The sequence below is a fragment of the Notamacropus eugenii genome, chromosome 1 (genome assembly GCF_028372415.1).
Source record: "Notamacropus eugenii isolate mMacEug1 chromosome 1, mMacEug1.pri_v2, whole genome shotgun sequence".
NCBI classification, from domain to species: Eukaryota; Metazoa; Chordata; class Mammalia; order Diprotodontia; family Macropodidae; genus Notamacropus; species Notamacropus eugenii.
Genome location: NC_092872.1, coordinates 494,093,566 through 494,114,098, shown reverse-complemented (window position 1 = coordinate 494,114,098; position 20,533 = coordinate 494,093,566). Strand labels below are relative to the sequence as shown.

The 20,533-nt window shown below is 41.8% G+C and overlaps 1 protein-coding gene across 2 annotated transcripts in view; it reads left to right on the top strand.

Moving 5' to 3' along the window:
* SLC34A3 (solute carrier family 34 member 3) overlaps positions 1 to 11,896 on the top strand; it is a 31,056-nt gene extending 19,160 nt beyond the window's left edge. The window contains exons 12-13 of one of the 2 annotated variants that reach the window (XM_072633129.1): positions 10,063 to 10,187; positions 11,140 to 11,896. In XM_072633129.1, coding sequence (XP_072489230.1) covers positions 10,063 to 10,187; positions 11,140 to 11,613 — 599 coding nt within the window. In that variant the 3' untranslated portion in view covers positions 11,614 to 11,896. The remainder of the gene's footprint in view (positions 1 to 10,062; positions 10,188 to 11,139) is intronic. The other variant, XM_072633130.1, reaches the window with a different exon arrangement.
* The last annotated feature ends 8,637 nt before the right edge of the window (positions 11,897 to 20,533 follow it).

Sequence of the window (20,533 nt, the reverse complement as noted above, 5' to 3'; positions counted from 1 at the left end):
GAGTGAATAGAACCCTAGCCCTGGAATCAGGAGGACCTGAGTTCAAATTCAGCCTGAGACACTTATTAGCTATGTGTCCCTGGGGAAATCACTTAACCCCAATTGCCTCCAAATGAAAAAAAAAAACAAAACTGGAATGGGCTACTGTAGAAGTAGTGGCTTCCCCCTTAAGGGTCTTGTCTTCAAGGAAAAGTTGGATGGCCTCCTGTTAGGTGTGTTGTGTTTACATATGGGTTAAATTAGATGGTCTCTGAGGTCTCTTCCAACTCTAAGATCCTGGGACAGTAACTCTCAATCATAGGAATTAGGGGAGGATGGAGTGGGAGTGTGCTAGCCATAAGCTAAGGAAAATATTAAATGACTGATATTCCCTCCCTCTAGGTCTTATAATGAAGGAAGGTGCAGCAAAGAGACTTGGTCCAGAATTTCAACAGTAAATACCTGTGATGGGGTCCCCAGGGCCCTTCTGAACTGGCACTTCCTTTGCTTCATCCCAGGGGAACAGGGTGATGCACACACAGAAAATTCTGAATCATCTGATTGCAGAATTTGAAAGTTAGAAAGGACCTCCATGGTGGTCTAGTAATGCACAAAGAAAGAGGGGGAGCTAGCTACCTCTCAAAGCAGTTTGTTTTATTTTTTAACTGCTCTGAGTGTTTAGGAGTTTTACCTTTCAGGTCCAAATTTGCTTCTTTGTAACTTCCACCTGTTACTTCTGGTTCTGCCCTCTGGGGCCAAACAGAATGAATCAAATAATCCCCTTTCCACATGATAGCCCTTCAAATATTTGAAAACAGCTAGCATGTGTCTCCCCCCGCCCCCATCTTCTTTTCTCCAGGCTAAATATTTCCCAGTTCCTTCCAACAATGCCCATATGACATGGCCTTAACCCTGCTTAACCCACAGCTCTGTACTATACTAGCTTCTTTTTTTTCCTGGAAATTCTCATTATCGATATACTTAAACTGTGTCAGCTAGAACTTAACAGAGTGCTGTTCCAGATGAAACCTGATCAGGGTAGAGAACTACCAACTTCTACTACTAGTACTTCTTCTCTTTTCCTCCTCCTCCTGCTTCTACATTTTGATGCTTGAAGTCCATTAAAACTCCCAAATATCTTTAGATAAACTGCCATCTGACTTAATACTTTCCTCACCTTCCACCTGTAGTCCATAGGCTCTGAGCTACTTTGCCAAACCACATTTGTTCTAATGGGTCAGGTCCCCAAAGTGAGCCTAAAACTTTTCTTGGGGTTCTAATGGCAAAACCCCAAAAGGTTGAAGACATCTAATACTCATTGCTATTGAGCCCTTATCTGAAGTGTTCCTGTCAATATCAATGCTTGATTAACATCTCCCCAATATCAACTGACCACTTGATCTCTCCTCCATATGAATAAACCAACTAATACCAATTTGCTTTCACTAAACAACTTTTATTGAGAAGGTATAACAAAAGCTGAAAGTACAACAGCCTCCTGAACCTGGAACACTCACTTCTCTCCACACATCCACTCATCCCTCAGAGAGAGTGAACTCCAACACAAAGTGATAACAATTGGGAGTGGCAGAGACGATGGACAAATCACTCTTGCTTGAAGGATATCATGTATTGACTGCTAAGTCAATTCATTGTTAGATTGGGTCCAGCAGGTCTCTTCTCAGGGCTGGCTCCTCATTGGACACAAGTGCTGCTGCTCCTGGCAGATTCTGCTTTGGATTCTAGTCTCTGGACTTCTGGTAGCTCTTGTACCTTTTGAAGCTCACATGAGATCATACATGGGTCATTTCTGACCCCAATACTTATTTGTCTAAGACCAGAAAAGACTGTAGAGATAAAGAGGTGGCACCATGTATTCATGGTGAGGTGGGAAAAGAAGGCAGTCATCAGCAGGAAGCAGGCCACAGCCACTAACAGAGCTGCTACCTCTCTCCTAACCCAGAGGTTTACAGCAGTGTTTTCCTTTGTTTGATGTTAGCAAAAAAAGGAATTTACCCATCAGTTTCGAGACTTCTGTATGCATACTCAATTTTGGTTCAGTATCTAATTAAAAGGCTTTTAAATTTACTTTTTGGTCACCATACCATAAACAGACAGGAAACAGCCAAGAACATACCTGTGCACTCAGTTCAGTCATTTTTCAGTTGTATCTGACTCTTCATGACTGTGTTTGGGGTTCTCTTGACAGAGATACAGGAATGGTTTTCCATTTCCTTCTCCAGACCATTTTACGGATGAGGAAACTGAGGCAAATAGGGTTAAGTGACTTGCCCAGAGTCACATAGCTAATAAGTGTCTGAGGCCAGATTTGAACTCAGAAAGATGAGTCTTCATGACTTCAGGTCCAGGATTCTATCCACTGCACCACTTAGAGCCGTACATACCTGTGTATACTTTGAAACAAGTAATGGGCCCCTCTCTCATACTTCTAGAAGTAAGCTCACCAAGTTGGGCATAGATTTGGTCCTTAGAGCTTACTTATGAATAAATTTTTTTATAATACTAAAGTATACAAATTTCCATTTATTCTTATTGAATTTCATCTAACTTGATTCAGTCCAATACTCTAACCTGTAAAGATCTTATTGGATCCTGATGCTCTCATCTATTGTGCTAGCTATCCTACCCAGTTTATATCATGTACATTTATTAAGCATAAAATCTTTGCTATTCAAATCATTGATCAAAAGATGTTAAGTAACACAGGACCAATTACAAATTCCTGGGCTTTTACGCTGGAGAACTCCTGCCACATTGACGTTGAACCACTAACAACTACTCTTTTAGTATAGTTCTCTAATTCTGAGTCATCTAATTGAATTATTGTCTAGTTCACATCTCTCCACCTTCCTCACTAGAATAGTATGAGTAAGTTACTTTATTTAGAACTCTACTAAAGTTCAAGTAAACTCTAGAGAATTTCCCCTATCTACCAGTTTGGTAATACTGTCATAAATTGAAACGAGATTAGTCCACCATAACCTGTTATTGAAGAAATCACTCTGGCTCTCTGTATTGTTACTGATTTCCTTCTCCAGATATTCATTCATTATCTGTTTAATGACCTTTTCCAGAATTTTCTCCAGATTCAATGTCAATCTCATTTGACTGTAGTTTAAAATCATTCCCTTCTTTTTTGAAAACCAGAAAAACATTTCCCTTTTCTCTAATCCCATGGTTCCTCTTTTATTTTCCATGATCTTTCAAGTGTTATTGACCTTGGTTCAGCAATCACACCTGTCAGTTTTTTCAGTACCTAAAGATGTTGTTCACCTGGACCAGATAACTCAAATGTATCAAGGGCAACTGGGTATTCTCGACATTAGACGAGATATTAAATCTCCTTACTTATCTTGGATATTAACTCTGTTAGCTATTTTTGTTCTGTCAGTTCCAGTGCAAAGGTCATTTGGCAAAGAAATAAGAATTGAGCAACTCTGTTCTCTCCTTAGTTTATCATCCTCCCATTCATTCTTTGATGTACCCTTTTCTTTCAGTAGAGTTTTCTTCAGCTTTCCTTCCTATCCACAGCTCGTTGCAACGTTTAACAATTCTTGGCATTTGTTTTTTCAAGACCACATCATGTTCTTCAGTCCATAGCCTGTTATCTGGCCTTGTTTCTGTTTTCTTTATATTTCTTTTTAAAAATTTAAATTGTTTGGTGAGTTCCTTGTGCATCCACATCATTCTCTTTAGATAAATAATTTTTTTCATTTTCATTTGTTTCATCTGACTTTATTCTTATGCAGCTTCTAGGCTATCTTCCCCTATTGACTTTTAGTCCATTTTTTGTCATCTGCACCCTTAAGATCTGCTTTCCCCAAATCCAGGGAGCACATTAGACTATGCTCAGATTTCCTCACCTCTATCAAAAACTCCAGGAGAGAGTAGTCATTTTTCTCCATTTTCCCTATTGTTCCCACCCTTCCTGTTAGTGAGAATTGGATCCAGAATAGAATTTCCTCTTGTTGGCTCCTCCACATTTTAAAGGATGGAGTTATCACTAAGGCAAGTCAAGAAGTTATTAGTGTTTCTGGATTCATTAGGAGAAAGAGCTCCAAGAAAAGTCTAGATCATTAAGTCCTCTACCAATGCTAAATTATAAGTCTGTGCCAAGCTTGTAATCCATTTCCCAAACTACTCATCTATTTACTCTTCATTTCCAGGTGGCTTGTAGTATATACTGCAATAATCAATTCACTTCTGTTTTTCCCCTCTATCGAGGAGAATCACCCAAATACTTTTCCTTCACTTAAATACCCTTTACACAACTTCCTCCTCTGATGTCTGGATTTCCTCACATAACTTCTTTATATTCAGTACTACCCCCATCCCACCTTTTATCTATCCTCTTTATGAATATGCAATATCTTTCTAGAACCTTAGTCTACACATCAGTTTAATCACACAAGTCTCAGCAATATCTATGAGGTCAAATATGCTAAGACTTCTAATTTCTCCTTTTCCCACCTAAACTTTGGGCATTTGTGTAGACATTAGATGCCATAGGTTTAATTATTGACTCTCTTCTTGGATTTTGAGTCTTATGAACATCTGGGCAATTGCCATTCTTTCTTTATTATAGCTTCTCTCTATGATATCTAGCTTGTGGTATATACATGGATAATCTTTTTTCTCTCTCATCTCTTTTTGGCTTAAAGATCTTTGGATTAGATTTGTAAGATACCCAGTAAATACACTCTTACCAGTCTTGGTTAGGTGTGCTCTATCACTTCCTGGGAATCCATCATCCTGATATTTTAAACAGTGGTCCAGAAGTCCAGGTCCCATTCTCAGATACCACCTTCCCGACCAGTTATTCACTTTCCAAATTAACTTTTCTTTTTTTTCATCCCTTACCTTCAATGGCAACAGTGAGAAAATATAACCTGTGCCTCTGTGGTCTTTAGTTTCTTGCCCAAGACTTCATGATGGTTGGCAATACTTTTTAGATTCCTTTTGACTGTATCATCCATGGCTATGTGAATCATCAGTGGGGAAGAGTCATCTGTTCTGTTAAGTCTTGAGAGGTTCTCCTATTAGGCCTTGGATATGTGCCCTGGGAAGACAACAGATCTGCTGTTGCCCCTCTCAGGTCCACAAAAAGACACCTCAGGACCTCTGAGAGAGCAGTTACCCAATAAAGCCACATTTTCTTCTTCCTCTGATCCTCAGTGAGAGATCTCTCACCTGATGCTTTCTGGGATTCTATGACATCATCCTTGAGAGGACATACAGCTGCTTCCTCCCCAAAGCATCCAGATCCTTCCTCTTCTGGAAGAGCCCCAAATCTATTTTTAAGCTCGAAGTGTACAGCTGTACTTTCCCTTTCTCCTCTTTGCAACATTAATATCATAACAGAAATCAAATCTTCCTTCTTCCACCTCTGAGCTTCCACTGCCCCCCCCCACTTTTTCCTCACTGAAAACATTTCTGTTTTCTTTAGAAATATTTCATTGTCCCTAATAGCCTGAAATGAGGGGACAGGTTCTTCCAATCAATTTATCTTCTCTCCCAGGAGGGAGATCAGCCTACTCCTGGAATACAGATTACAGTCACTCAGCTGGGCAGCAATGCAGACCTTATTTACACATTTTTACCTACTCTGCACTCTGGTTGAGATTTTCAGCTGTTTTTCTTTTAAACTACTTGTAGATTATTTACACTTCACCTGATTAAAACCTTTATTGTCTATTATCTCATTTTAATAACTTAACAACCCTATTAAACTTCCTTTCCTTGTAGTCGCAATCACAGCTACACAGCTAAACCTCATCTCCTCTTGTGCCTTGAATCAACCTGTTTCATCCATTTTCCCCATTAGCTAATCCACTCTGTCAATTTGCTTTACACACTGATTTGTCAGATTTATTCCGATTGCCTTTTCCTACTTGCTTTGTCTTATACTGTCAACTACCTTTTTTTTCTTTTTGGGTTTCCACCTTCAGATCCTGCTCCTGAAATCTCCTTGATACCCTGCTTTTGGAGGAAACACTTGACTCCTGGTCAGGATTGGTATGTGAGGCCCTACTCTTAGATGAGGCCTTATTTTTTCTATTTAATATTTTATTTTTTCCCCAATTACATGTAAAAACAATTTTAACATTTTTTTTTCAAATTTTGAGTTCCAAATTCTCTCCCTCCCTTACCCCTCATTGAGAAGGCAAGCAATTTGACACAGGTTATACATGTATAGTCATGCAAAACACATTTCCATGTAAGTCATTCTGTGAAAGAAAACACCGACAAAAAAAAAAACAACCTAGTAAATAAAAAGTATTTTTGATCTATATTCAGGCTCTACTGGTTCACTCCCTGGATATGGACAGTAACTTTCATTATAAGTCCTACAGAATTTTATTGGATTATTGTATTTCTGAGAACAGCTAAGTTATTCATAGTAGATCATCATACAACATCGTTGTTACTATGTACAGTGTCCTCTTGGCTCTGCTCATTTCACTTTGCATCAGTTCATGTAAGTTTTTCCATGTTCTTCTGAGAGCATCCTGTTTATTATTTCTTATGGAACAATAGTATTCCATTATAATAATATACATCAGCTTGTTCAACCACTCCCCAGTTAATGGATGTCCCCTCAATTTCCCATTCTTTGCCACCACTAAAAGAGCTACTATAAATATTTTTTTACACATAGGTCCTTTGATTTTTGTTTTTTATCTCTTTGGGATACAGACCTAGTAGTGGCATTGCTTAGTCAGAGGATCTGCATGGTTTTATAGCCCCTGGGGCATAGTTCCAAATTGCTTTCCAAAATGGTTGGATCAGGGTACAATTTCACCAATAATAAGTTAGTGTTTTAATTTTCTCACATCCCCTCCAACATTTGTAATTTTCCTTTTCTGTCATATTAGTCAACCTGACAAGTGTGAGGTAGTAGCTCAAAGTTGTTTTTATTTGAATTTCTCTCAGAAATAGTAATTTAGAGTGTTTTTATATGACTACAGATAGCTTTGATTATTTTGTCTGAAAACTGCCTATTCCCATCTTTTTACCATTTATCAGTTGAGGAATGGCTCTTATTTCTATAAATTTGACCATTTTCTATATATTTGATAAGTTTTTATCGGAGAAATTGTAAAAAAAAAATTCACAATAACGATTACTAATTGTGTATTTTCATCCATTCTATTTCCCTGCATTTATCCTACACTCTCTCTCCTTTTACCCTGTCCATTCTGAAAAATGTTTTGTTTCTGACTTTTACCTCCCTCAAAATGCTCTCCTTTCTATCATCTCCATCCTACTTCTCTTATACCCTTCTCTTCCTACTTTCCTGTATGGTATTCCTCAACTGAATGTGTATATTATTCCCTCTTTGAGCCAGTTCTGATGAGAGTAAGATTCATGAGCTCCCCTCCTTGCTTCCCCCATTTTCCCCTTCACTGTAAAAGTCTCTTTCAGGCCTCTTTTATGTCAGATAATTTATCCCACTCTACTTCTTCCTATCCCCTTCTCCCTGTGCATTCTTCTTTCTTATCTCTTAATTTTATTTTTTAGATAATCATACAGTCATATTCAACTCACTTTCTGTCTACATATACTCCTTCTAACTACCCTAATAATAAGAAAGATTTTGGGGATTACAAATATTATTTTCCCATGTAGAAATATAGAAAGTTTAATCTTATCAAATTCCTTATTATTTCTCTTTCCTGTTGACATTTTTTATGCTTCTTTTGTATCTTGTGTTTGCAAGTCAAATTTTCTATTCAGCTCTGGTCTTTTCATCAGGAATGCTTGAAAGTCCTCTATTTCATTGAATATCCATTTTTCCTCTGAAGGATTATACTCAGTTTTGCAGGGTGATTCTTGGTTGTAAACCCAGCTCTTTTGCCAGTCAGAATATCATATTCCAAGCCTCCAGTCCTTTAATATACAAGCTACTAAATCTTGTTATCCTGAGTATGGTTCCACAATATTTGAATTGTTTCTTTCTGGCTGCTTGCAGTATTTTCTCCTTGATCTGGGAGGTCTGGAATTTGACTATAATATTCCCAGGAGTTTTCATTTGGGGATCTCTTTCAGTACATGATTGATGGATTCTTTCAATTTCTATTTTACCCTCTGGTTCTAGAATGTCAGGACAGTTTTCCTTGATAATTTCTTGAAAGATGATGTCTGAGCTCTTTTTTTGATCATGACTTCTATGTGGTTCAATAATTCTTAAATTGTCTCTCCTGGATGTATTTTCCAGGTCAGTTATTTTTCCAGTGAGATTATCACATTTTCTTCTATTTTTTCATTATTTTGATCTTATTTGATTGTTGCTTGATGTTTCATAAAGTCATGAGCTTCTACCTGCTCAATTCTAACTTATAAGGAATTATTTTCTTCAGTGAGTTTTTGTATCCCCTTTTCCATTTGGCCAATTCTGCTTTTCAAAGCATTCTTCTATTCACTGGATTTTTGTGTGCTTCTTTTACCATTTGACTTGTTCTCTCTTTAAGGTGTTATTTTCTTAAGTATTTTTTGTGTCTCCTTTACCAAACTGTTGACTTTTTAAAAAAATTATTTCCTTGCATCATTCTCATTTCTCCATCCATTTTTTCCTTTATCTCTCTTACCTGATTTTTAAAACCTTTTTTGAGTTCTTCCATGGCCTGAAATCAATTCAGATTTTTCTCTGAGGCTTTGGTTGAAGGAATTTTGACTTTGTTGTCTTCTGAGATATATGTTTTGATCTTTCTTGTCACCATAGTAAGTTTCTGTGGTCAAAATTTTTTTCTTTTGTTTGATCATTTTCCAGTTTATTTCTTGACTTTTAACTCTATGCTAAAGTGGGACTGTACTTTTCAAGTGGAGGGTGTGCTGCCCCAAGCTTTAGACTTTTTTGTGTTTTCAGAGGTAATTCTGGGAACCTAGTAAGTTTTGGGCTCTTCCAAGGTGGTATGATGTGGGGAGAGGTGTGTTTACTACTCTCCTATACTATGCATCGGTTTGTGAGCAACCACAAGCACTCTTCAACCCTGGAACTGTGACCAGGGTCCCTGCTTCCCTGTGGCCACAAGCTCTGCTGTGTTAGTGTTCCTCCTGACACTGTGACTAAGACCCAGGACTGTGACCCAGACCCAAGTATAGGCAATTCAACAGAGTTTGCCCCTGATGCCAGCAAAGGGACCCCTGTAAATCTCCTTCTTACATGTTGTTCAAATCCTGTACTGTCTGTGGGTTGAGGGGTCTGGAAACTGCCACTGCTTCCAATGACTCAGTTGTCCTGAGGCCTGCTCCTGGTTTGCTGGGGCCCATACTGCATTGGTGTGACCTGTGCAGGACTGTGCTCCTCTCTCACCATGGTGCAACAGATATTTCCTGTTGACATTCTAAGTTGTCTTGGGGCTGGAAAATTGTTTCATTCTTTCTTTTTTGTGTGTTCTGCTGCTCTAGAATTTGTTTAGAGTCATTATTTAAAGGTATTTGGAGGGGCCTGAGGGAGAGCTCAGACAAATTGCTCTACCCTATGAGCTCTTATCTTGAGGTACTTGAGCCTGGGCCTGTGATAACTGTAGAGGGCTGAGGAATTATTCTTTACCTCAGATGTTCTGGTGGGGCAGGGTTGAGTTGGGAGCTCTTTTACATGTGGCAACAGATTCAAAAAGCTTTCAATTCAGTACCTAGGTACTCAGTGGTAATGAAGTATAAAAGTATTATTTTTTGGATGATTTGGTGTGACCTCTAAAGACAGTTCCCTCAAGAGGACAACTTCATTTTCCCATGTACTGTAAAAAAGTAGGAAGGAATAAGTGCTAGATGAGGAGACTTGATGTCATGAGTAGCTCCCACTTGCCTGGGCACTTGTTTTGGGAAGAGAAATGCTGGGATAGGAGTTTGGCGCCAAGGATGGCCTTTTCTAGCCTGGGCATATAGTGGTAATAGAAGACTGAAAGAGAAGGAAGGAGGAGGTTTCTGAAGAAGGCAGGTGAAGATCCTTCTCTACCCCATTTATGTGTATAGGAGCACCAGGCTAGGTCCTTATGTGCTTTCTCCCAGAAGTGGCAATTCTTAGGTCCAGCCTCCAAGTGACTCCATGTTCTCCTCTAGGAGTTGGAGTGATCAGCATGGAGCGGGCATACCCCCTCTTCCTGGGTTCCAACGTTGGTACGACCACCACGACTTTGCTAGCTGCTCTGGCCAGTCCTGCTGACATGCTGCTCAGCGCTGTCCAGGTATCCTAGTGTGGCCGAACTTAGTACGCTATAGAGTCTCTCAATGCCCTTCTCCTATAGGAAAATCCTTTCCTTCGGTTTCCACTCGCAGCTTAGGGGCAGAATCTAGAAGGAGGGAAACACCAGACTAACAGTCACAGGACAGCACTAAGCCCTCAGGATGCCCCATTCCATATTTGATGTGGGCTTTCCCCACTGTGTGCAAAGTTTGACTGAGGAGCCTAGACATCTGAAAACCTCCATTTGTGCCATGAATTCTATCCCTATGAGCACTCATCTCTTCCTTCAGCATCTTCCATTTCTCCCTTTTCTCTGGCTCTTTTCCCTGTTGCTTATAGCTAGGCTCAAGTTTCCACAGTCACAAGAAAAACCTTTGCTTGATCCTACTACCACTTGTCTTTTTCCCTCTCTTTTGTTACCAAATTTGTCTTGCATATGACAGCATACTGAGGGGCAAGGATGAAAATGAGGCCCCAGACTTTGCCTGAACCTACCACTGAGTCACCCTTACCCAGGGCCAATCCCAATCTCATCAACCTCTTATCAGGCCTGGTTTGTTCCAGTTTATCATGAATTAATTAAGGAATTATCGAAACATCCTGCCTCATAATTATCAGGGAATATCCTGGGTGGGGCAGAGGTCCAAGAGAATGCCCTTAGTAACCCCTTGGCTAGGGCTGATTAAAAATAAGTAGAGCCTTTGTTCAACCCAGTCACCAGTGGCTCCCTCACCTAAGGTGTCATTGCACTCTGCTCTATTCTGTAAAATGCCCCTCTGCAGCCCCTCAAGCCTGGGGACCCTGGGGCAATAGCCCCTTTTGCTCTCATGTGAATGCATCCTTGCCCTTCAGAAACTGGTCATGGGTGAGCAATACTCTTTGTGGGGAATTAGCTGGAGATCCCTTTGAGAGGTCTATTCCCAGGTTATATCCTAACATAGATTTCCCCCTAGGTCTCACTCATCCACCTGTTCTTTAACATGGCTGGCATTTTGCTGTGGTACATAGTGCCCGCCTTCCGCCTGCCCATCCCTTTGGCCAAGAAGTTTGGGAATGTGACTGCCAGTTATCGCTGGGTGGCTGGTGCCTACCTGCTTTTCAGCTTCTTCTTGATACCCCTGGCAGTGTTTGGACTATCAGTGGCAGGAGCTATTGTGCTGGCAGCCGCAGGAGGGCCCCTCCTTGGACTCCTAGCCTTGGTCATCCTCATCAACCTGATGCAACGACACCACCCCACCTGGCTACCCCGTTGCCTCAGATCCTGGGCCTTCTTCCCTCTCTGGCTCCACTCCCTTCAGCCTTGGGACCATGCTATCACCAGCTGCTGCAAGTGCTGCCCTCAGGCCCAGGACTCAGCTGCAGACACCACAGTCAAGGAAGCTCACTGCTTTGAGCACCCTGTTGTTCTGGCCTCACACAGCCTGTGAAAATCCAGGTTCTTATTACAGCCATACTGGGTCACCGGGCCTGAGGGAAGGGTGGGGAGGACATGGAGATATACCTATCGGGCCAGTGTGGGGTCCACATGTGCACAGATTTGTACAAAAAGACTGCTCCTTCTCCCTTGGAGAGGTGAGCCCTGGATAGACCCAGGGCAGACTTCTTGGGTACTACAATGTTGTATTTACACCACACACATCCCCATCCTCAACAAACCTATCCTCAGAATCCCCTTTTATTCTTATAGAATAAATGGAGTTCTATATCATATCCCCCTTTTACCCTCCCCAGGCTTCTGCTTGCCTGACCTTACTGACTCCAGGGTTGGGAAGGCTGTTTAAGCAAGATTCATACCTCTAGACTGCCAGTAGCTGACTCTACCACAGGGACAAACCTGGCTGATACTGCCCCTTGCTGTTCAGTTGGGGAGTTTTCCAGTCTGGGGTGAACTGGAGAAGACACAAATCTGCAATACGTAGCTGATGGATGACCCTGCTCGAGAAACTGCCCAGAACAGAGTCAGCAGACCAGAGACACAGTCCTATCCTCAGGAATATTTTGGTCCAAGGAGTCCAAGGGTGGGGAACTGGAGATGGCTGGGTGGGAACCCGACTGGGACCAGGGCTACTGAGTGTGGAGAATCCACACTCTTGAATTCTTGGCTAGGAACAGTTTCCTGGGCAGATCGATATGGGTCCCAATAGTAGGTTTTGCACCCAACAGGTAAAGAAAGGAGAGAGCACCTTGGAGTCAGGAATAGTTTCATATATGACAATCACAGGATAATCATTGCCAATTAATAAACGTTAAGAGCTTACACTGTACCAGGAAACAGTGCTAAGCATTAAGGATACAGGAAAAGGCCAAAAACAGCCCCTGCGTTCCAATAGTGTGTATGGCTGACATTGATATGAGATTTCAAGGTTTACAAAGTGCTTACATCACTTGATCCTTTCAACAATCCTATGAATTGAGTGCCACAAATGATTATCATTATTTATAGATGGGGAAATTGAAACTTACAGAGAAAATGACAACTCTCCTTAGAGGAAAGAGTAAAACCTGAATCTCTCTGGACACCAAGTCCAACATTCTTTAAAACATATACCCTAGGATCTGGAGATGAAAGAGATTTTAAAGATAAGTCATTGTCAAAGACCAAGGTCTATAGAGAGGAAGTGACCTGTCCAATTTTCTAGAGGTAGCAAGTAGCACAGCAGGGAGTCAAACATAGGTCTTGATTCCCAAATCCAGTGTCCCTCCAACTATTTTACACTGATTCAGCACACTCCGACTCAAGCCACCCACCCTCCTAGACCCCACATCAGTTCCTCCCTGAGCTCAGTTCTCTGCTCGCCCTTTCAGGAATCCCCTATTCCTCCTTCATCTCTGCAGCTACATTTTTGGTTTCTCTGGCCTTGCTTCCTCCTCCATCTTTATTATATTCTCTGACCTTCCTACTGGGGGAGGCCCTCTGGGTGATGTAAGATAGCATTGGAAAAGCACTTACTGGCACCGTGTGCGAAAGGCTTTTCAAATATTATCTCATTTGATCCTCACAACCTGGGAAGTAGAGGTTAATATTTTCCCCATTTTACAGGTGGGGAAACTGAGGTTAAGTGACTTACCCTAGGTCACATAGCTAGTCAGTGTCTGAGGCTGGATTTGAATTCAGGTCTTCCTGGTTCCAGGACCAGCACTCTATCCACTGAGCCACCTAGCTATCTGTTTTAAGTCTTGCCAGTCAGAGGCTACGCTGGTACCCAATATGGGCGGTGGTCAGAGAGAAGGAAATCAGTGGGCCAGTTTGGATAGGGTGCTTGGGGGATGGATCAGGTAGATAAGTCAATCAGTGCCAAGGTATTCCTATGCTCTTCGGTGGCATTCATTCCATCCCTTTGGGTGGATGACTTAACCTCTAGACTTGTTTCTTCATCTGTAAAATAAGGGCCATGTTCTTAGGTGATCTCCAAGCAACCTTCCAACTCTAAATTCTGTAACACTATTATTCTTTCTCTACCTTTTATCTTTCCCTGAGCTGGCAAGGGCCAGCTAGCATCCAGGCTCTGGCCCTGAGAAGATCATTCAGTTCATCTTCATGTGTAGTGTGGAGTCCCTAAGAAGAAAGAATGGTGCCTCCAAGACATTTCTCATGATCCTTCAACCCCATAGACACTCATTTGAGGGGCTAACATTGCTCCAAGTTCCTGGATTTCTCCAACACCAGAGGGCCCCCATTCTACATACAACAAGTTGAAAGCAAATTTAGCAACAGGTCTAGAAAACTAGGTCCTGAAATCAGGGCTTTCTTATGTCTAACCTTTCCCTCTTCTGTCTTTTCACTGGATTCAGATGGCTCTGGAGAAGAAAGTGAGGCTGGTGACCTTGCACAGCCCTCCCTCACTGAAAACAAAGTCAAGTGCAAGTCATGTCATCATTTTTCTGATGTCATGGTCTTCAAAAATGAAGGATGAACACAGACACCTCAATGCATCCTCTTCTAGGCAGCAAAGATTAGCCACTGGGCGCTGGTCTCTTTAAATTAGGGTTTTGGAGGCTGGTTTTCACTTTTCCCTGAACAATCTAGTTCCTTCAGCATTTCATGGTCATAAGTCTTAGTTAAGTGAGCCTGGGAATTCTACTTCCCTGGGTGTACGGGCAGAGGAGAACCTTCCACACTTGCGTTCTCATAACATGAGAACATGGTAGAAGAAGAATTGCCCCCCTGTCTGCCAGGCTGGAACATCATGAGAATAAAATGAGGTCATAAAAAGAGAAGTTCCTACAAAAAATGTTGAAGGTGCTTTTAAAAAGTATAAGAACTTGTTACAAGTTCCTTAATTACCTCTTTTCTCCTGCAGACCTACTTTCAATTTTCCACAGTTGGGTCCAGCATTGGAACCTTGTACCTGGTATGGAGTTGAACTGAAAGATGACCCTCAGACAGGGGTGTGTTGGCTTTACAACAAGCTTTCCCCAACAACAACAACAAAAAATGTGTGTGTGTGTATATATACATGTGTATATGTATGTATACATACATATACACACACAACACATTTTTAAGGTTTAATCTGTATTTCTAACATTCTCTCTATCACTTGCTTAAATTATCAACAAAATAATAAATCAAGCCCTAATTTGTAGTGTTTGCTGATTTCTAAGGTGTAAATGCTCCCTCTGAAAATGTATCAATCAGCCCTCTGCACCTGTCCAGGCAGACTCCAGCACGCCTCTGAGTTGGGGAAGGGGACCCTATTCCATGAAGAATCAGTTCCAGATCAGTCATAACAGGAATGGATTTCCCTTCCTCTTCCGCTCAGGTAAAGGGCTGAGCAGGAAGCTGCCCACTTCTATCCAACTTCCCCCTGGAGCAAGGAATGTGTCTCATCTAGCTATGTGCAGGTCTCTCTCCTTTGAGAAAAAGTCAAGTTTGTCTTCAGTCATCTCCCCTTCCCCCCATGCCCAGATCCCTGAACTACAGAGCCCTTCTTTGCCTTACCCAGACTGAGTCCTTTGCAATGGGACTTTGCCAACCCGCCATCTCCACTATCAAAACTTCCCAGTTAATTCCATCCAGCTATTCTATATTGAGCACCTCCAGTGTGCCCAGCCCTGTGTACCTTGTAACTCACAGAGAAAAAAAAATGAGAGAGCAAGGTAAGACAGTGTGTGATGGATCAGAAGCTGGATTGAGACGCAAGGAAGTAAGAGAGTTCAGAGAGGGCTGGAGTCATCTGTGAAAGTTTCATGGAAGAGACAGTTTGAACTTGAAGATTATGTGCGATTTGGATAGGCAGAACGGGAAGGAGGGCTTGAGGAGATCTTGAGCAAAGGGAGAGGTATGAATGGTAGTATAGGGATTTGTCTGATTGGAGCAGAGGAATTGTGTTCCATTCAACAAACATTTATTAATCACCTACTAAAGGCATCAAATGAGATCTCTGTAAACTGAGTTGTGCAGGGCCTGGCACAAAGTAGGTGCTTAATTAATGCTTGTTTCCCCCTTTCATTCCAGACAAGGACCTGTGCTAAGTTCTGGGGATAAAAGTAAAATAACTTTTATTCAAGAAGTTTGCACTCCATGGGGAGGGTATAACATATACACTGATAAATAAATACAAAATAATGATGGAGTGAGGTGCCAACTACTGGGCAGATCAGGGAGGGCCTCTTATGGAAGAATGTACCAGAAGTGGGCTTTGCTAGAAGATTCAAGTGAGGAGGGAAGGCATTCCAGCAATGGATGGACAGCTTCTGCAAAGGCCTGCAAATGGGAAAAAAATGTCATGCCCACTAAGTAGCAAGCTGGTCTGATTGGCTGAAAGATAAAATATATAAGGAGGAGCAGGAGAAACCAGATTGTGGAGTGCTTTAAATGCCAGGCTATAGGGTTTGTATTTTGTACTAGAAGTAAGTGGAGAGCCACTGAAAATCTTTATTTTAGAAATATTAATTTGGCAACTGTGTAAAGACTGAATTGCAGAGTGGGAGAACAATTGGGAGGCTCTTACAATAATAATAGCTATAACGTTTATATAACATTTACTATCTTACTATGTGCCAGGCATTGTGTTTATTGATTTACAATAATCTCAACTAATCTTCACAACAGCCTTGGGAGATGGATGCCATTATCCCAATTTGCAGATAAGGAAACTGAGGTTAAAGAACTTGACCAGGGGTCACACAGCTAGCAAGTAGCTGAGACTGGATTTGAACTCGGGTCTTTTTAGCTCCTGGGGCCACTAGGTGGTGCTATAGTGCATAGAGTGCTGAGCCTGGAATCAGGAAAACTCATTTTCCAGAGCTCAAATTTGACCTCAGACACTTACTAGCTGTGTGACCCTGAGCAAGTCCCTTAACCCTATCTGCCTTTACAGATGAGTTTCCTCATCTGTAAAATGAGCTGGAGAAGGAAGTGACAAACCATTCCAGTATCTTTGCCAAGAAAACTCAAAATGAGATCACTGAGAGTCGGACAAGTCTGAAACTGAACAACTCCTTGACTCCATGCTCAGCACTCTATCAGTGCTATCTCTCTGTCTCTCAGCCTGATTGGGTAAAATATTTTAGATTCTTGATCAGAAGAGTCAGAGTAAAGCTCAGTCCCATTAAATTAAGATAAACTTGTAATCAATACTTATAATATTGATGAAAGTGTTAACAAGTAGCAATGGTTTAATAGATATCCATCCCAGGCAAAATCTATACTTTTAACAGGGTTCTTACTAGTTAAAAAATACAGTTTTTTGGGAGAAATGAGACCTTGTGTCTCTAAAATCACTTTTCCTCCACCAGGACTGTGCCTTTTAACTCTCAGCATGACTGGCTTGGGGTGTGGTGTGTGTGTGTGTGTGTGTGTGTGTGTGTGTGTGTGTGTGTGTGTGTGTGTGTGTGTGTGTGTGTGTGTGTGTGTGTGTGTGTGTGTGTGTGTGTGTGTGTGTGTGTGTGTGTGTGTGTGTGTGTGTGTGTGTGTGTGTGTGTGTGTGTGTGTGTGTGTGTGTGTGTGTGTGTGTGTGTGTGTGTGTGTGTGTCCCTGACTGTGTAGGAGCCAGAGAGAAAGAGAGAGAGAAAGGGAAGGGATAGAGACAGGGATGGAGGGAAGGAGAGAGAAAAAGGAGGAGGACAAGAAAAAGAAGAGAAAGGAGGAGGAAGAAAGAAGAAGGAAGAGAGAGAAAGACGGAAAGGGGAGAGAGAATATGAATGTGTGCACGCAGGTTTGTTATCAGCACCATCTCAAGGGAGGGAGGGAGAAGAAACAATGTAACACAGATGAGGGAAGTGAGGAAGTCATCTGCTTACCGTGAGCAACCAGGGCAGAACAGATACCCCTAAAGGCAAAGTGCCACCTAGAGGAGGAGTAGCAGTCTCCCTACTTGGGGCGAAGCTGTGCTGGGCATGGGGTGATTATGCATCTCCTGCCAGTTTTAGATCTCTATGAACTCTAGTGCGGGAAGCTGCCTCCTCCTTGAGTCATTATAGCAGTGTGTATGTATGTACATGTGTATGTGTGTGTGTATGTGTGTGAGTGTGTGTATGTGTGTGAGTGTGTATGTGTGTGTGTGTATGTGTGTATTTGTACGTGTGTGTGAGTGTGTATGTATGTGAGTGTGAGTGTGTGTGTATGTGTGTTTGCATGTGCACGCACGCCTGTGTGTGGCTGGGAGGGACACCAGAGCCCTGCTATGAAGATGCTTCAGGGATGGCCCCGAATATTAGTGACAATTATTCTTACGGACCTGACAGGCCTTTCCTCTCTGTGCCATGGACGGCATGCCAATTCCGTGATTCTTCGAGGTACAGAAGCTGCCTCAGCAGCTACAGGTGTTTGCTCAACTATCTTGGTCCAAGTTGCTACATAGAGGGAGAACAGCAGAAGGTCCAGTGCCAAGCCTTGGGGACTGCTTCTTACTGAACTGGCACTTGGGTCATCTGCTGAAAATGTGTCACTGAGCGTCAGAGGGCTTAACCCTGGGAAGCCAGCCTGCTGGAGCTGGAAAGCAAGGAGTGCAGCGGTGTATGGGGGTGAGGCTGGCAGAGGAAATGAGACGCTCAATTCACTGGCAGGCCCTGAGGGCTCTTCATTCTGACTCCTATTCAGAGCAGTCAACTTTCCCAAATGCACAATTGTGAATGTGGGACTTTTGTTGTTCCGACATGTCCCACTGTTTGGGACATTTCTGGTTTTCTTAGCAAAGATACTGAACTGGTTTACTATTTTCTTCTCTAGCTTGTTTTATAGATGAGGAACTGAGGCAAACAGAGGATTAAGTGACTTGCCCAGAGTGTCTGAGGCTAGATTTGAATTCAGGTCTTCCTGACTCTAGACTCAACATTATCCACTGCACCACCCAGCTGCCATGTCAGGGTAGGGGGTAGGTGCCATTTTGAGGAAGAAGCTTTCATTTTCTATTATTGTGAGAAGGGGGTCCAGGCAAAGGAAGTCCAGCCTTCTTCAGGTCAAGAGGCATATCAGTATCAGTGCTCCAGAGATCCTCTATCGACAGGGCACAGGTAGCTTCTGCTTGTATGTCATTGGTTGTTTAATGCAAGTCTAGTCATCTGTCTAAAGTTTACTTGTGGGAGGAAGAGACTAACGCTGAGAGCTAAGACTTGCCTATAGGGCCAGGTACCGGTAATGATGTGGGGCAGCTAGGATGTGCAGTGGGTAGAACACCAGAATTTGAGTCAGAAAGACCTGAGTTCAAATATAACCTCAGATACTAGTTGTGTGACCCCGAGCAAGTCACTTAACCCTGTTTGCCTCAGTTTCCTCACCTTTAAAATGAGCTGGAGAAGGAAATGGCAAATCACCCCAGTATCCTTGCCAAGAAAACCCCATATGGGGTCAAGAGGAGTAGGACATGAATTAACAATAACAACAACCAAAAATTATCTAATATTACTAGTAATATTCATATCATAAGAAATCACAAACTTGCTTGCTTATAATATTTATGTTCACTAATATTAATAGTTTCATGGTCCACAGGGCCAAAAACAAAATCAATGCTTTACACCAGAGATATCAAACAACCATCTTTGCTCCCAAGAAATGCCTGAACCATTTTAAAATGTAATGGGGAAATATTTAACTAAATGAATTAAAAATACGATAGAACATAGATAATGTTAATATGTGGATTTCTAAGCTGATTTGCAACTGTAAGGATCCTTATATATGTTTTAGTGATCCCTGTTTCTTTTTGAGTTTGTTTTACATTACATTATTACATTACTTTTCTTTTTGAAAAAATAAGCTTCAAATGATGTCTTGGGTTTTTTTTATATCACTATAATTTCCCCCAAGAGAGTCATATAACATATGAACATTAAAAAAATCAGCATAACTGATGAATATATCAAGAAATTCTGCAAACCCCATGTTCCTTTTTTTCTTCCACTGGGAAGAAGAGATGAGGACTAGTCCAGCCCTCTAGGGGAAATGGAGCACCACTGAGGGTAATTGATTTGTTTTCTGAGACCTAGGGAGCTGATTTTTAAACAGAATTCTGTTCAATGCATCACTTCCTCCTTACTGCTGAGAAAAGGAAGCAGGAGCTTAAGCTTTGCTTAGATGGTAGGGAAAGAAAATAAGAGAACAATTGGTGTGACATTACTGAATGGTCCCCGGTTCTCCTCTGCCTTCCTGGGAGCTAGGCAAAGCTTTTATCCCAGGTTTATTAGCAAGGTCTTTTGAGGCCAGGTGGTGGCAGGGCCTTGTGTGTCAGCCCCTCCCCCACTCCCTTGTAGGGATAGGAAGGTAACTCACCCTCCCATTGGGACCTCCTTCCATTTAGTAAACAGAGCTTCTGTTGTGGCTTCCATAGCACCAAAAAAACAATTGACTGCTATGGTTACCGGAATGCTACAGGCCCAGACCCAAACCCTTAGTGACAGAAGCCTAACACAGGGTTTTTAATCCTACTGTTGCTGAACGGGCTGTTTAAAAGTATCTCTCCACCCCACTCCCCATTATTATGGGGTTGTAAGACCTGGATTTAAATAATTCATTGGTGTCCAGACCTTTTCATTTTGGATTTTAATTTCTCAAGTCATATAGCTTGTATGTACCTCCTCGGGCTACATGGTCCCAGCTCCCAGGAGCCCTACCCAAAGGGCCTTACTGGAGCAACTGATAAAAATTACTGCCCCACCCTCAACCTAAGATCACTCTGGGTAGGTCTCTTGTCTTAGGAGACAAGCTGAAATCTTTCCAAAATAACTTTTCAGAAGGATGGCATACATAGGTAACTACCGTTAAAATCTCCCAATAGAACTTAGATTCCTCTATATAGCGTGGTTTAGTGCAAGAAGCACTGCATTTTAAGTCAGTGTGGGGTGTGGATTCTGGTTTTTCTATTTAATACTTATAGGACTGGGGGAGAATTATTTGACCTCTCT